General features: G+C 41.3%; 1 protein-coding gene and 1 pseudogene across 1 annotated transcript; both read left to right on the top strand.

Moving 5' to 3' along the window:
• The first annotated feature begins 1792 nt into the window (after positions 1 to 1792).
• Positions 1793 to 10165, top strand: LOC146578136 (H-2 class II histocompatibility antigen, E-S beta chain-like). The gene is made up of 8 exons (XM_085268596.1): positions 1793 to 1884; positions 5282 to 5554; positions 5832 to 6045; positions 8250 to 8317; positions 8400 to 8507; positions 8810 to 8956; positions 9322 to 9427; positions 9624 to 10165. The coding sequence occupies exons 1-8, from the start codon at positions 1830 to 1832 to the stop codon at positions 9643 to 9645; spliced, it is 993 nt and encodes a 330-aa protein (XP_085124722.1). The 5' UTR covers positions 1793 to 1829; the 3' UTR covers positions 9646 to 10165.
• A 4936-nt stretch (positions 10166 to 15101) lies between these two features.
• LOC146578135 (macrophage mannose receptor 1-like) lies at positions 15102 to 17434 on the top strand (annotated as a pseudogene).
• Positions 17435 to 18019: the final 585 nt, after the last annotated feature.

Raw genomic sequence — 18019 nt, 5'->3', positions numbered from 1 at the left:
TGGCTTGGTGCTTGTGCTGGAACAGAAGGCAGTTTGGTCTGTCTGAGCTCAGATGAAGGAAATACTGAAAAGCCCTGTTTTTGAATTCTCACTGAGAGCTCAGAATAAGTTTTCTGCCTTCAAACTACACTTTATTTAACTGTGATCAATAATTATTGATTTATTTATTGATTTATAAATCCACCTTGTTAAAAAAGCCAAAAACAGATTCTGAGTGATTCATTTAAATACAAAATGAAACATTCGGGCTGACTGAAGATACATTTGAGCTCTGCTGGTGCTGGTGGATGTTTGAGTGCAGAGTTCATTTCACGTGTAAGTTACTGGTTGGGGAGTCTGGTGGAAGGTAATCCATTCGCCTTCTTTCTTTCTTTCAGACCAGTTTTATAAGATGTTCCTTAAAGGTGTTGTATGTAGAGAGCTCCTTTATTGTCATTGGTGAACTAGTCCAGTGTTATTGGGGTCTAACAACCCAAGGTTGGATCATGTGCAATGGTGGAGATGAGAAAACAGTCACTTAGAGATGAGTCAAATAAAAACCTGCATTTTGAGCTCCAGTAGATTTTTCTTCTTTATCAGCTGATCGGCAGATTAAACTGAATACAACAAGGCATAAGCTGATGCTTCACAAGTTACCCGACCAATTTTCAACCACTAGACTCTATAAAGCTAGCGCTGAAGGTCAAATTCAGTGAGAGAATTTACTCAGCATCATTACATCAAATATAAATATCTGCTGCCCTTCATGTAGCATCACACTGACCATGAACACCACAGCTGCTCTGTACCAGTCCAACATAGCTGATCACTGTAAACTTTACCAAATCACAGCAATTAAACCAACTATCTGATTAAAACTCTCAGTAATCACAATAATTTGAAATAGTTTCACACATTTAGGAGTTTCTGATTTATAACTAACAACATCTATCCATTCTCTTCAGCTTATCCAATTAGCATCGCAGAGTAGCTAGAGCCTATTTAAAGGCAGGGCACATCCTGAACTGCCAAAACAATATAACAAAATATTGTTTTTGGTTTTTTGCAGAATTTGATAAAAACCTAATGTAGGAATGTTTAGCTTATTTTAGAGTTTAGGAATGTGTTAGATAGGACATAGAATTGTGAGACACTGACACTGCCCTGGATATAAATAAAGGCCTGACTGTGTCATGAACTTAGGAGTAGATTGTTTGAGACCCTCCCCCAGTTGAACTGTAAAAGTAAGACAAAGAGGAGTTAATGCTGAGTGGAAATTCCCCAGAGGATACCTGGGTGGGGGTCTCAACATTTGTAACTGGATAACTGTGGTCTGGAAGGGAGATGGACTTTTATGACCGGCAGGGAGTCACGTGCACTCACACATACACACAGGTACGCGCATACACTCAGTCACTCACGTGCACTCACATAGGCATACGGATACGCGCACACATGTGCTCGTGCATACACACAGACACAGAGTTTGCAGCACACCATGGGGGTTTGATGATGGGGTCGCTTCTATAAAGCTGGCTGTAACTAACAAAGGGGTGAAGATTTTGCAGATGGACATCGGCCTCGTCTTCCCTTCTAGAAGTGCATGCTTAAATGAAGATGAATAAAGATGAATAAAGGTTTTGTGAAATAACTACTGAGTTCCGGTGCCGTCTCTGGAAGCTTCGAGGAATAAAAGAACCGGGGTGAAACTGATTTCACAACACTAATAAAATATTTGAGCAATTTCTTCCTGGTAACAGCTGATGCTGTGGTCACGTGACCCTGCACTCTGATTTTTACAGCAGCTCTCAGTCAGACTGTGTCAGAGCTTGCCAGGAGAACTCAGGAACATGGCTTCAATGTTTTTATGCTTCACGCTTCTCTTCATCAACATCTGCACAGCAGGTAAGATCAATACACTAATCAAACACATGATCAGTCACAGTTACAGAGTGTTCGCTGATTAAAGGAAAGTGAAGGATGAGACGTGATTTTTATTGTGGTTGATGCACAGCAGCATTTTTGTTTGTAACCATCACCTGTGATGATCCCCGTTTGCCTCTCAGGGCTGAAGTTCACTGTTTCAGCTATCATTAAGCTTTACAGCATCACAGCTGGATTAATGAATTCATCCATCAGTCTACTTATTAAACTGCTGAATAAAACAAATAATTTCAGAAAGACCATTTTGCTGCTTCATTTTACTTTGCTCGTATTAAATCAATTATAAAAGTAACGGTTAGACTCAGTCATGCATGCCATGTATTTAACATTTAAGCCTTTATTTATCTCACTGAGATTAAAATCTCATTTGTAAGAGAGGCCTGGAATCATGGTGGCAAAAGTAAAAACATATACAACACATAACAACAATTTAAAACACATACAATATTCTATACAAACAGGTGAAACTTTAACAATAGCACATCATTAAGAGTGACAATTGAAACCAGTCACACTGACTAAAAGAGTTATTCTCTTGTTCCTTTAAAACTGACTTAAACTCCTGCAGGGTAACCATTTCTCACAATTTCAGCTCCTTCTGCAGATTATTCCAGGAAACAAGGGCATCCTACAATTAGGAAAAAGACATTTTTCCCTAATTCTACTCTTATTTTCAGGACAATTAATTGTATGATTTTCAAGAACAAAGGCTGTATTGGTTGTGGTTCTTACCCATATACACATGCACAGATAAGAGGGAACCAGCCCAAGGAGAGATTTATAGATAAAAAAAACCAACCAATGTGAAAGTCTGCAGATATACAGAAGTGGACATTTATCAGCAGCATACAGAGAAAAGTGATGTAGTCAAGTTCCACAACCATTAATAAAATGTCAAACACAATTGTAAACAGTCTCCAACCTCTTCAAGTACTAAGCAGGTGCATTTGTAAAAGCAGAATCCAATAAAGGGAAAAAAGTTACAGAAATCAAGTTTTTCCTCACTTATAGAAAGAACGAAAAAAGAATGCCCAAAAAAGAAACAAGCCCTTGAACGTGAGTTTTAAATGACAAATTCTGATCTATAATGATACTTAGATACTTATTAGATGTAACCATTTTAATTTCAGTCCCTTGAATGGTTTTAATCTTATGAAACATAGCTAACAGTCTTTGCACTTTGAAAACAACATGAGCTTGTATTTGTCTGCATTTAACTCAAACTTCCATCCATCCATCCATCTTCATCCGCTTTATCCGAGGCCGGGTCGCGGGGGCAGCAGCCTAAGCAAAGAGGCCCAGGCCTCCCTCTCCCCAGCCACCTCCTCCAGCTTGTCCGGGGGAATACCAAGGCGTTCCCAGGCCAGCCGAGAGATATAATCTCTCCAGCGTGTCCTGGGTCTGCCCCGGGGCACCATAAAAAATGCTGGGTTAAAAATGACCAAATCTGTAACCCCACACTGGGTCAAATGTGGAGCTTCATTTCCTCAGCCTCATTTCAAATAATAACTTCAAAAAGATAATATTAAGCATTTTTAAGTAGAAATAACTTTCTTCATCCCAAGCTAGCTGGTGTTATCTGTTAAAATACCTTTAATGAGTAGGTAAAGTTCTAAAATAAACCAATAAATTGCATTATCAAAAATAACCCTATGATTTTCAAACTGTTATAATTCACTTTTTACTTACCATATTTTATATCATAGTAGTGGAGAAGTGGTCCAGTGATATGTGATCAAGTCACAGGCAGTTTGTGAAGACTTCTGAGGCTTATCTTCAACCCCAACAATTGGGTAAAATGTTGACCCAATATTTTATCAAAGCTGCCGAACCTATGACCCAACAGAATTAGTCAAGCTGTGGAGGGAATTGAAGAACCCAGCACATCACCAACCTAACTCCTGAGTCATGACTTTTGAACCAAGATTTGGTCACAATAACCCAACTTATGAACCTACGGCTTTTACCCAGAAGTGGAGTTATGAAAATAACCCAGCATTTTTTAGGGTGTATGGAGAGAAAAATGGAAGTGAACAACATCAAAGGCAGCTTAAGGAAATTAAAGAGTTTCTATTAATGAAGTATCTAAACAATAGATAATTGTGTTATCTGCACAAAGATGGAATATAGCATTTGTTAAATTTTCAAAAAGGTTATTTTTGTAGAGAGAAAAAAAAGCAATGGTCCTAATATGGAACACTGAGTGCATGTAGTTTATACAATGAGAGGGGAAGTAAAAATAAAGACAAGGCACTAGAACAAATGACTCATGAAATAAAGTGAGAAGTGGTTAACATCTCTTCTTCTTAACTGTACTTACACAAACAGTGAGACTGCACAGTTCTCTGTTTTTTAACTGTACATCTGATTTTTAACTGTACATCCTACACGAATGAAGGTAAATGTCAGTTTATATGCAGAAGATCTGTGTCCTTATTCTACATATTCCTATTCAGGGTCTCACTACAAACACTATTTAATATCCAGTCACACAGAGACTTTTCTGCAACATTGCATTTACACATTAGACCATCACGCGTTACTAACTAACCAAAATACATTGTTTTGAAATGTTGCTGCAACACACAGGTATGTATTAAAGACATAAACACGTGGATGTGTTGTCCTTTATTCAGACAAACTGAGGTCGTCATATTTGGACCTCACAAAAACTTCTGAAACATGGTGTCTAACGAAATACTGGACAGGGTTTTTCTCCAGTAACACTTCGAGGACTCTTGACATTTTTATATATCCTTCAATGCACACATTAATATTTATGTAACCCATACTGGTTTCTCCAAATTTTAAATGCTTCTCCTTGCATACATATTTGAATAATCAGGCCCACTATTGAGAATATTATTAGCACTTTCCTTTTTGCTAAAGTAAAAATTCGGGCTGGACCCTAGTGACCCTGAATCCTCCCTTAGTTACTGTATACTGCAATAGAACTTAGGCTACTGGGGGATTCCCATTTCTTTCACTTGTGCATTAAACTATCTCCTGTAGTTTGTGTTTTGTCTCATCTGTCTTGGTTCTCCTTTTTTGTTCTTCTTTACCATAACCAGCCATGGCAGTGCTTCTTCCTGATCCTGGTTCTGTTGGTTGTTTCTCTCTCTTCCACTGTTTCCAACTTTGCACATCTTAAGATTGCTGGGGTTACCTCTCTAATATTATAGGATCTTGGTGTTTTTGTGAATCATTTTTATGTATATGAAATTGAATTGATACCATGTTGGTAAGGTTAATGATCTAACTAAGGTGAAGATATGATGATGATATCATTTCAACAACCTGCTCTTAAAGGTTTCCCAGACTACTACAGGAGAGTGATTCTCTAATCTTTGTTTTTCAGATGGATATGAGTGTTACTCTTCAACTCGCTGCCTGTTTAACTCCACTGAGCTGCAGGACATCGAGTTCATCAGATCTTACTATTACAACAAGATAGAGCATGTCAGGTTCAGCAGCGATGTAGGGAGGTTTGTTGGATACACTGAGTTTGGTATAAAGGAGGCAGAATACTGGAACAAAGATCAGGCAATACTCGCTCAAATGAGAGCTCAGAAGGAGACGTACTGCCAACACAACATTGACCTCTGGTACGCAAATGTTCTTTCTAAATCAGGTGAGTCTGTATTTCTGTGACATCATCAGATTGTCATATAAACCTCATCACATGATGCCATCATTGACAACACAACTCCTGACTGAACTCTCTGTACATAGTTTAAAGTTAACACTGCTGAAGGTTTAATCTGATACATTCAGTTAAAAGTACATAATCTCTGTAGTTCTGTAGCCATTTCAGGCTTGTTATATTTACAAAGTCACTTCAGCTTTATTGTGTTGCAGTTTTAACTTTGAATGAAATAAAAACATTCCTCCTCCTCCTGATGTTCCAGTGAAACCATCAGTCAGACTTCACTCCACGATGGCTCCTGGTTGTCACCATCCTGCCATGTTGGTCTGCAGCGTCTATGACTTCTACCCCAAACAGATCAAAGTGAGCTGGTTGAGAAATGGACAGGAAACAACCTCTGATATCACTTCCACTGAAGAGTTTGCAAATGGTGATTGGCTCTACCAGGTCCACTCCCACTTGGAGTACATGCCCAGGTGAGTCCAGGTCAAACCTGGGACCAGGACTCTTTGTTTGCCTGGACAGTCTGACCACGTGTGCCCTCTCCTGGATAACTCCACTGTCAGCACCAAACTCCTTCAATGGTGATGTTTGAAGGGTCTGATCCTTCAGCTCAGGCTGTTAACTCTGATCTTTGTCCAAGTTTTCTTCTGTGGCTCCAGCTCACTGACTTTAGTTTGAATAACCACAACATCCCATATTCGCAGCTCAGCCTGTGAAAGCTGTTCCCTCTTCTTCTGCTAAAACTGAACCCATCCGAGGTTCCAGTTTCTGCAGAGCTGAGTGTTTCAGCAGGAACTGTCTGAAAATTGAGATCGAAAACAGGAAGTCCCCAAGATTGTGTTTAATATTGTTGAAAGTTGAAAACAGGATGATTGCTGATTCAGTTATGTGAACATTTCCATAACTTCTTTTTTCCACACCTTTATGAGTAGGGATGGGTATCGTTTAGGTTTTATCCGATACCGGTGCCAAACCGGTACTTTTGAAACGGTGCCGGTGCTTAAACGGTGCTCGAACCGGTGCTTAAAGAATGGAGAACACAAAATTGGTCCAAAAACCTCTCATGTTTAGCTGTTTTTTTTTTGTAAAAAGATAACAATGTTAGCCTTTTCTGCAGCTAGAGGGCACATATGGTATCACTCTTGGCTGGAAGCAGTGCTTAAACAATGGAAAAAACACAAACATCGTCCAAAAACCTCTCATGTTTAACTGTTTTCCACTTTTTCTTTTGTCATTTTAGCCTTTTTGGCCAGGATGAAGGGAGTATCTGCCATCAAACAAGAAGACAGCCGCATGTAGCTATGATGATGTTTGCTAGTTCACCTTACATGCATTAATGTAATAACGTGGTTAGCCTACTCAACGTAAATTACACACGGCCAACATTAAGCTACTCGCGCAGAGAAGAACGGCTGCTGCTGCATCATCATCCGTCATCATTTCTGCTACACTGGCAGGGCTAGGGGCCAGGACTCTCCTCTTCGGGTTTTTGGGGGATGTTGCTAACTCCGGGACCGATAACAGGCAACCCACCCGCAGTAGATGTGCTCGGTGTGAGGTCTCACAGCAAGCTATCAAATACGGCGCATTTTTCGGCTTTTAAAAAAACGCTATGCGTCGCCAGGTGTTTCATCAGATTTGAGGTGTTACCTCCTTTGCACAGTATCAGCTTAAAGCACTTGTTGCAGGCTGCTGAGTTTGCATATTTTGCTGTGTACAGCCAGACTTTTGACCGCTTTGCCTTGGGCATTGTTGAAATCTCCCAATTCTTTTAATCTTTGGGCTGAAGGAAGGACAATACTTGGTGTATAAATGCTCAGTCAACAATCATTTATTTCCATACAATTCAACACTTATGAGCATTAGAACCATCATGATGGGGAGACCTGCCTGCAGAGGGTCACAGCAAGTCTCAAAATGGTCACGGGTTGCTCAGCTTTTTATAGCCTCTAGTGGCCCCCACCTAGTCGCAAAAGCCTAAACATTACATTCTTTCTCTCTAAGTTATGACCTTGGCTCCCTGTCTTTCTGCTCTTCTAAAAAGGTGGGGGTCTGTCTCTTCTATTATCTGCACAAGGTCCTCTGCACACAACATTCTCTTCATGATTCAGCAGTATGACATGTCAAGAAACAGTGTAACACATTCAACAGTGTCGAGTAATACAGGTCAATCCAATAGATCTAATGATTTTCACACTCTTTCAAGTCAGAAGTATAATGCAAACTAAAACTACATACTGATCACACACTCTATATTATGGGTATAATATGATCTACAGCAGTATCGTACTTCAACTACTTTGATTACATATATAAGGTAACATATGATAACAGAATAATATCACAGCATTTTTAATCTGTAGCTCTGCTCTAAAAGAACGTGCGTACCTGGACCCGCCTACTATTCTCAGAAACGTAAAATGATTGGCTAGAATTCAAAGTGTATGACATCTCAGGAAAAAAAAGCACCGAAATGTGCGCTGCTTTTCGGTCTGGTTGCTACCGTTTATGTCAGAACCAGTGCCATCATGGCACCGGATACCGGTACCCATCCCTATTTGTGAGTCATGTCCATGATATAAAATGTGTTACAGGTGATCAGGTAACCATCAGCTGATCACACAAATCAGATAAATCAGATAAATATCAGTGATGTTGGTTTGTGTTTGTGTTGAAGGTCTGGAGAGAAGATCTCCTGTATGGTGGAGCACGCCAGCCTGGATGAACCACTGATTATTAACTGGGGTAAATACCTGTCTGTATCGACACACCTGTACACTGCCTGTGTGTCCGTTCACCTGTGTGACTCTCACCTGTGTGTCTTCAGTCCCGCCCATGCCTGAAACAGAGAGACTGATCATAGTTGGAGCCATAGGACTGATCCTGGGTCTGATCTTGTTTGTGGCTGGAGTCATCTACAGGAGGAAGAGTGGAGGTCAGACCAGCACTCACTGAAACACCAGTTTAAACCAGACTAAAACCAGTTTATCCCAGGCGAAAACCAGGTTAGATCAGACTAAAATTAATTAACACCAGACTATAGTTGCAACAAAGAAAAGAGAAGCTAATGGAGCTCCTGAAGGGCTTCAGTTAGTCCAAAGTAAGGATAACTTGGACTGATTGGATCAGTTGGATTGTTGGGTTTAAGTTTTAGGCAAAAAAACATTAGAACTGTGACGTGTCAGTTCAGCCTGAGCCATCACCTTTGACCTTTGACCCTCGTTCTCTGTGTTGCAGATACATCTTTGGCTCACAGGTTCGGTGAGAAACAGGCAGAGGACTGGAACAAAGATCCTGCAGCTCTGAGCTTGTGGAGACCTCAGAAGGAGATGTTCTTCAAACCCGACTCTGAGCTCTGCTTCACAAATGTTCTGCCTAAGTCAGGTGACTCACTGTTTGCTGCTGATGGTTTCATCTTTATGTAAAACTAGTGTCGTCTGCAGTTCTGCTCCTTTCACAGTAAAACCGGGTGTCTCACACACAGTCCACTGGAAAAAAATATTCATAATTCAACTTCATCAGTGAGACATTAAAACTGTGTGAGGGTACCAGGTGTTTCTAGATCTGAGTGAGATTTGGTCTCATGGAGAACAACGTGTTCGGGTGTACATGTGGAGGTTTTATAAAAGCACTTTTAGTGAAGACGTCTCAGCTTCTTCTTCATGTGTTCAGCTGCCAACAGCTGGCAGTTTATTATGTGTCAAAGTTTCCCTTCTGTGTTCAGACTGTTTTTATTTTTTATGTTCCAGTGATGCCATTGGCCAGGCTTCACTCCATGACGCCCCCTGGTGGTCGTCATCCTGCCTTGGCGCTCTGCAGAGTCTACGACTTCTTCCCCAATCAGTCCAAAACCAGGTGTTGCTCCAGGCTGCTTTGATTTATCCTCATGATTCATTTGAATAGATCATAAAAGATTTCTAGTCTTTGTGCCGGCACATCTGCTGCTACACACCAGCAGACTGTGGGGACCAGTTTGGAGCTGTTGGTTAAAGCAATACAGGTCCTGTTCTCATGATGAGCCGTCTCCTTGTTTTCTCTCTCTGTGCCCCAGGACTGATGCTGGTTCCCAGTAGTGGATCCTGATTGTAGACCTGGAGCTGGTTCTGCTTCTGTCTGATAGCTGGAAGCAAAAGCAGCAGCAGCTGGCAGCTCTGTGTTTGATCCAGGCTGTTTGAGTCAGGCTGAAACTGGACTGTGGTGGATCTACTGGAGCCTCAGTGGTGGAGTCATCATGTAGTGTGTGCAGAGTGTTCTCAGAGTCTTTACAGCTGTCTGACAGGAGGAACTGCTCAGGTGAGCTTCCTCCAGGATGGACCTGGTCTGTGCAGGCCGGAGGACAGCGAGGTGTGTGCTGGGAAACTGAGTGTCTGATTGCTTTGTTTGGATGTAAGGCTGGAGGGGGCGGAGCTCTGTGGGTGTTTGTGTGTGTGACTTTCCAGTGTCATCACACACACACACACACACACACACACACACACACACACACACACACACACAGATGGATGCAAAGATGAAACCACACTCTGAGCTGTCAGCTGTTTGTTGTATTTTCACTTCCTGATCCTTTCCTCAATAAAGCAGATTCCACAGTCATGTGATCGCTGTCTTCTTTCAAACACTGTAAAAGACGTAGGAAAGTAGTTTTCACTCTTCGTTGTGTGTCTGTGTTTAGTTAAGCTGCTCAAAAAGAGGCACAATGTGTATCCTCTTGACGGTGTTGCTCCTGGATCATCAAACTGATGCCGGTCCAAGTGACCAACCACATTGTGGTGATATTACAGTTTTGCAGCGTGTAAACACCATCACACAACACATCAAACTCTAATCCCAAAACCGTACTACAGCTCTGTAACCATAATAACGATCACATCCTAACCCCCAACCCTGACTATAAATCCCCCTTTTCCTGAGTGGACATCAGCAAGTTTTTTTCTTAATTGTAAATTAACTATTTTTTTAGTCATGATTAGTTACTTGCAATGCTGAACATAGACCAGCTTTAAGTAATTATGATGATCCAAAAAAAACCCAGTGTGGTACTTATGCTACATAGTCTTTGTGAAAGGTTAAAAATGTAGTTTTAAGACATAAATATGGATTAAAATAATAGTTAAAAAGTCAAGAGATATAAAAATGGTGCATAAGTTCTGGGGATTACAGTTCAGTTCATGTTTTAACGCAAGTTAAAAAAATGGACACCACAGTAATATTTTTTGTTCAGATTCAGTTTTTATCTAATTACTCTTGAAGTTTTATCAAACTGGATTCCCTAAAGATGCCACAATGCTCTCAGGAAGAAGCCTTATAGGGAAGCCTGCAGAATAAATCCTGTAGTTGATGCTTTAAACAAAGTATGATCCGTGCCTCTTTATTTTATTACCCAGGTGGAGTAATTGTCCTCAAAATGACTCCTATGTAAAACAGTAACAATGATAAGATTGTTGTAAACATGTTAAAGTAAAGCATAACTTTGGAAACTGATTAGAAGTAATCAAAGTTGGTAGCTACCCTTGTTGGTAGCAGGTAAAGTGAGCTTCAAGTACAGTAGCTTTGCTAATGATGCACAAATGGTATTTGGTTTTTTTTTTTTGGTTTTTTTTTTTTCTTTTTTAAATGACATCAGAAACAGCAGCATGCGACATCACGTGATGGCGGAGCTTCAGTTCATCCTTTGTCATCTTTTTTTTTTTTTTTTTTAATAGGACAGGGGGAATGAATGAAAGAGGGGGAGAGAAAGAAAGAAAACCAAAGGGGAGAAGAGACGGTGAGAAGGGGGGGGGGGGGGGAAGAGAGAAAAAAAAAACAAACAACAAAAAAAACTCCTGGGTCACCTGTATGGAGAAAACAAACAAAAAAACAAACAGAGGAGACAGCAAACAACAAAGAGCAACATAATAATAGAAAAAAAAAGCACCATCACAATAAACTAGCTAGTCATAGATATCAATAGTTACTAAATAATAGACGATATTGTTCAGCACGCAAGATAGACAGCGCACAGTGTGCTTTGAGGCAGCAGCCAAGAAAGCTTTAGTCCGCGTCTGTGAATACCCATGTGTACACCTGTGTGCATACCTGTGTGGATCAGCATGCTTGCATTCCAAAGGTTTCTCCATGTAATGATCTGCTAGGGAGTGTGGGGAGCCACAGCCCTGTCCTTTATGGTATCAAGCGGGTATGGAGGAGATCAAAACTCCAGACATCCAGAGGCCCCCAGAACACAAGAGACCAAGGAAGACCCACAGAGGGGCAGCCGCGCCACTGTCCCAGTAAGAGCTAAGGAGAGTCCCAGATGAGGGCTCATTCAGCAGCCGCGGAGCAGAAGCCAGGGGGAGTTGCAGTGATGCGCCCGTGGGCTCCGCCGGCAGCCAGCTGTGCCTGAGTGACCGAGCCCCAGGCTGAGAGGCCGGGGGCACCTCACCTCCGAAATGGCCCGAGCGAGCCCCAATAAGCGGCCGCCAAGGAGTGAGCCGGTGTGTACCCGGACGCCCACCCCCAGATACAAAGAACCACCAACGCACCGACACCTGAGGGAGTCCGCCACCGGCAGGAGAAGTGGTGGTGGGTGGAGATAGGCCTCCAAACCTTGGAAGGCCCGAGATGTCCCCAGAGAGGTGGCGTCTGATACCCAACCTGACATATAAATACAAACATACAGGCACACACAGACACAAACATCCATTCCCACCCTCATGCTCTCATATGCACTTCACACTCAACCGACGTGGAGACAAATATAAAGAGACACTGTATACGCGATCACACTCCCCAAGCGTACTCTACAAACCGGGTCTAGGTACCCCTGCCCCTGGAGGGGGGAACTGCACCCAGACCCAGGTGGTGTTACCCTTTTCCCTGCGGTGGTATTTGTAACAGTGAGGTTAATCAGGCTCATATATCTTTTCAATTTATGTTTTTTATGTGTGTTTTGAGGTGAGACGCAATTAAAATTACCAATGTACACATTGTTTAATAATGGCTTTATATGAACAGTTATTTACAAGTTACTTGATATGAGTTTGAGTTTATTGTATTCAGTGATAAAAGTGATATGTTTAAAGTAACCTGAGCAAATACTGGTTTACCATAATCAGTGTGAGCAAATGTTCAGATTAGAGTGATTACTTTAGTTCTCATGTAATCTAATAAGAACTACTTTTGTCTTATTAACAAACAATAATAAATATTCAAAACAGAATGAACTGTTCATTTGTTTCTATTTTTAATATTGCAGTTTTTAAAATTTAACTCCATACAACATTTGTCAAAAACAAACAAACAACTAAAACATTTTCTTGTTTATGTTTAAGTTTAACTTTTTAAAGAAAACATTTTCTTAAATGCAAAAATATATAAATAATCTCAAGTCAAAGGCCAAAGTCAAGTAAAAATACAGTGGGGCAAAAAAGTATTTAGTCAGCCACCGATTGTGCAAGTTCCCCCACTTAAAATGATGACAGAGGTCAGTAATTTGCACCAGAGGTACACTTCAACTGTGAGAGACAGAATGTGAAAAAAAATCCATGAATTCACATGGTAGGATTTGTAAAGAATTTATTCGTAAATCAGGGTGGAAAATAAGTATTTGGTCACCTCAAACATGGAAAATCTCTGGCTCTCACAGACCTGTAACGTCTTCTGTAAGACGCTTTTCTGTCCCCCACTCGTTACCTGTATGAATGGCACCTGTTTGAACTCATCATCTGTATAAATGACACCTGTCCACAGCCTCAAACAGTCAGACTCCAAACTCCGCCATGGCCAAGACCAAAGAGCTTTCGAAGGACACCAGGAAAAGTATTGTAGACCTGCACCAGACTGGGAAGAGTGAATCTACAATAGGCAAGCAGCTTGGTGTGAAAAAATCAACTGTGGGAGCAATCATCAGAAAATGGAAGACATACAAGACCACTGATAATCTCCCTCGATCTGGGGCTCCACGCAAGATCTCATCTCGTGGGGTCAAAATGATCATGAGAACGGTGAGCAAAGATCCCAGAACCACACGGGGGGACCTGGTGAATGACCTGCAGAGAGCTGGGACCAAAGTAACAAAGGTCACCATCAGTAACACACTACAACGGCAGGGAATCAAATCCCGCAGTGCCAGACGTGTTCCGCTGCTGAAGCCAGTGCATGTCCAGGCCCGTCTGAAGTTTGCCAGAGAGCACATGGATGATACAGCAGAGGATTGGGAGAATGTCATGTGGTCAGATGAAACCAAAGTAGAACTTTTTGGTATAAACTCAACTCGTCGTGTTTGGAGGACGAAGAATACTGAGTTGCATCCCAAGAACACCATACCTACTGTGAAGCATGGGGGTGGAAACATCATGCTATGGGGCTGTTTTTCTGCCAAGGGGACAGGACGACTGATCCGTGTTAAGGACAGAATGAATGGGGCCATGTATCGTGAGATTTTGAGCCAAAACCTCCTTCCATCAGTGAGAACTTTGAAGATGAAACGAGGCTGGGTCTTCCAACATGACAATGATCCAAAACACACCGCCCGGGCAACAAAGGAGTGGCTCCGTAAGAAGCATTTGAAAGTCCTGGAGTGGCCTAGCAGGTCTCCAGACCTCAACCCCATAGAAAATCTGTGGTGGGAGTTGAAAGTCCGTGTTGCTCGGCGACAGCCCCAAAACATCACTGCTCTCGAGAAGATCTGCATGGAGGAATGGGCCAAAGTGCCAGCTACTGTGTGTGCAAACCTGGTAAAGACCTATAGTAAACGTTTGACCTCTGTTATTGCCAACAAAGGTTATGTTACAAAGTATTGAGTTGTATTTTTGTTATTGACCAAATACTTATTTTCCACCCTGATTTACGAATAAATTCTTTACAAATCCTACCATGTGAATTCATGGATTTTTTTTTCACATTCTGTCTCTCACAGTTGAAGTGTACCTCTGGTGCAAATTACTGACCTCTGTCATCATTTTAGGTGGGGGAACTTGCACAATCGGTGGCTGACTAAATACTTTTTTGCCCCACTATAAACACAATCACCCCAACAAACAAGGAAATACTTTTTAGAAATTAGAATAAAACTTCCTGTTCCTGCTTGCTGGACAGTCCACAGTGAGGTGCTTTGTGTCTTTTTTCCATGAACAAGTCATAAGCCATACATACACTGTGTCTTTGTGTCAGAGGGAAATTTGTATCTTAATATTGAAATGCTGAGTACAAAGAGAGAGTGTGTTAGTACAGATGGTTATTTACTGCACAGCTGTCTGCATGAACACCAGAGAAGAACCAGATGTAAGTTTCAAACCTGCAGGCTCATTTCATGTTTGTGTACAGAGGTGCTGTGTGGACCACATTTGAACTGTTGCTTTTTTCTTCTTGGACAATTTTAAACAGATGATCATTTATTAAGAACAATCATATATTTCTTACAGCAGTGTGTGACAAACTAGATATCTGTGTTTAATATAAAGTGCTGCGTGTCCATCAAACACTGAAGAGCTGCTGGATTCATTGTTTCCTCCAAATGACAGAAAAGTCATTTTCATGTGACAGAGCGATGATGCAGTGGAGTCTGTTTCTGCTTCTGCTGATGGGTGAGTGATCATTTTACCAGGGCTCCTGATTGTTTCCACCTGAAATCCTTTAGTTTGATCAGGACTCATTAAACAAATGAACTCTTACTGAGACAATCAAGGATTGACCTGTAAACTGGACAGTTTGATGGGAACATGAGTTTCCTGCTTGTATCAGCAGATATTCAACAGTATTTCTTCTGTTTCAGGTCAGTGTGTCTTCATCACATGTCACCTGTATGAGTACCACTTTATTAAAGAAGAGATGAGCTGGGATGAAGCACGGGCATACTGCAGAGAGAAGTACACAGACCTGGCCAAAGTGTTTGACCTGACAGACATGAGAAGACTTCAAGACTCTGCACAGAATCAAACAGAAGCCTGGATTGGACTGTACAGCAAGCCAGGAGACAACAGGACGTGGCACTGGTCTCTGCCGGGGGAGGAATACACTGAAAATAAGACCTGTTGGGGAGATAAAGAGCCAAATGACAAAGCATACCCTGAGAACTGTGTGAAGACAGTAGACAAGTGGGCAGATGTTCAATGTACTCGCACATTTCAGTTCATCTGCTATGACGGTGAGAATATGTGGACAGTAATATGATAATACAATATTTAATAATGTTATAATCTAGTTTATAATCTGAGTTATATCACATGTTCCTGAAAGAGGCAGTTTTAAGAATGAGACAAATTAGCTGATAAAGATGTTCAGAGACAGCTGGAGGTGGTCAGATAGGAGTAATTTCTCTTTCAGATACTGGGACATGGACTCATTTAATGATGGACTAAACAACAGGACATGTGCTACGACTCTGTTAGAGAGATCAGGAAGATGGAGCTCTGCTGGATGTGACCACAGAAAGCCTTTCTTCTGCTATGATGGTGAGTTTACACAGATTTATCTCAGCTGTTTGTCCAACAGATGAACTGCTGGAGTCTCTGAGAGGATTTAGGTCAGTGTGTTTCTTCAGCCACTTATTTCTGCAGGTGAAGATGTTTAGCTGATGGTTGGAACAGAGATTTCTCTGTAGAGCGACTGATTCATCTGAAGAATCACCGAAATGTTTTTTCTTTGTTCTTTGTCTAAAACTGGACCTACCATACCGTATCATAGTCCTGGGTCTTTGTCCGGGTTTTGTGTTTATTATGGTTTTATGACTTGTTCTTTTGGATTTCGGGGATTTGCATATTCTAGCTTTGTATAAGTTCTTTAAATTGCTTTTGAGATTCCAGTATTTACATTTTTAGTACTATATTTCTTGTTTTTCATGTTTGTTCCCACCATTTCCAGTCGGTCCAATAACCTACCCAATGATTCTTTCAGTCCCTTTCTGTTCTCTTTGTGTTCTTTCTCTGTGGCTGTTTACGCTTTTAGTCCCATCCCTGTGTTTTCTGCCTGTGCTGACTTCAGTTTTGCTTCCTTTATCCACGGGGCCTGCCATCTTGCTTTGTATATCTGTTTTACCTTGGATCTTTCAAGTTTCCTAGTTTTTCCTTTGTTTGTTTAGTATTTTGTTTGACATATTTTGTTCCAACAAATAAAGCTGTTTCTTTCGAAGCTGCCACAGAGTGCACAATGGCATTCAGCTTTAACTCATTTTCATGTTTTCTGTGATTTTATGGCAGATAAGCTGATTCTGATCAGGGAAAACCAAACCTGGGAGGAAGCCTTGAATTACTGCAGACAGAAACACAATGACCTGGTTACAATCAGCAACCCTGAGGAGCAGCGATGGGTCCAGGAAAGAGCCAAAAACGCCTCGACTCCTTTCGTGTGGCTGGGACTGCAGTACAGCTGTGCTGCACGTTTGTGGCTTTGGGTCACTGATTATGTAGTGTGCTATGAGAGGTGGGCTTCAGGGGGAAGGACTGAAGCCTGTGGCATGTCTGCAGCCATGACCACAGGAGGGCAGCACGAGTGGGTCAGTCAGAGGAGAAATGAGACATTTAATTTTATTTGTATAAAACACTAAAGTTTAAACCTAAAGTCACTTCTTAGCTGCACATGTAGATTTTCTGGGGTGAACTCTGTGTTTCTGCTCAGTGTTTACAGTCTCTGGGTTTGAAAATGACCAACAGATTTTTACCTGCAGCTTAGACATTTGCAGAGAGCAGTCTGTGTTTCATGTCCTCTCCTTTACCAGAGTCAGGAGCATCTTGGTTTCTTCCTTCATTGTTGCTGGATTGGTTCATTATTAAACTGTAGCAGGATGTTTGTTGTATTTAGTTCAGATAAGGTGATGGTTTTAATGTTTCTGCTTCATGTGCTGTAAATCTTTGTATCACACCATTGTATCCTCAGCTTGAATTACAAAGCCTGTCACTAAAAGCAGGTAAAACCATGTTTGTGTCATGACTCCATATGAGCTCTATAATCTGATCATGTGTTCATGAAGACAAATAAACCTTCATTTAACCAAGTCTGTCACTGTTACAGCTTTCACATTAGCTAATGCAAACAGTGCCTCTTAATGATAAGACCAGTTAAGAGCAAAGTCAACATGATGCATTTTTACAGCTGGTTCCAAGCCAGTAAAAGCAAATGTACATCCAACACATGCAACACCACAACTACCTGGATTTACAGGTACAAACCACATACATCATAGTATGTTATATTAACTGCAGCTAATGCTTTCCATGTGGCATTACATAGTTAATGTAATGATGAAATGTATCTTCTGTGTTGAGCACAGGGGGCATGTCCAAATGAAGCCTGTGTTGAGGCCCAAAGAGACCCATAGACCAAAGACAAATGAGGCCTTGTTTCTTTGAAATGATGTCACCTGTATGTGGGCTCCTGGGCTAAAACAAAAGTGAGCAGCTACTCAGTGGATGTGGAGCAGAAACGTCTCCAGCTTCTCATAGACAGTTTGTAAAACATGAACATCCACAAAGA

This window comes from Mchenga conophoros, linkage group LG3 (assembly GCF_057382185.1).
Source record: "Mchenga conophoros isolate Kocher_MC1m ecotype Shallow Benthic linkage group LG3, M_conophoros_male_GT1.1, whole genome shotgun sequence".
Taxonomy (NCBI): Eukaryota; Metazoa; Chordata; class Actinopteri; order Cichliformes; family Cichlidae; genus Mchenga; species Mchenga conophoros.
The sequence above is the reverse complement of the archived record's forward strand: the minus strand, read 5'-3'. Positions and strand labels throughout refer to the sequence as shown.

Coding starts and splice junctions, on each gene's coding strand:
- LOC146578136 (XM_085268596.1), top strand. CDS start 1,830: ATGGCTTCAATGTTTTTATGCTTCACGCTTCTCTTCATCAACATCTGC. Junction 1,885..5,281: donor CATCAACATCTGCACAGCAG/GTAAGATCAATA, acceptor TTTGTTTTTCAG/ATGGATATGAGTGTTACTCT. Junction 8,318..8,399: donor ACCACTGATTATTAACTGGG/GTAAATACCTGT, acceptor GTGTGTCTTCAG/TCCCGCCCATGCCTGAAACA.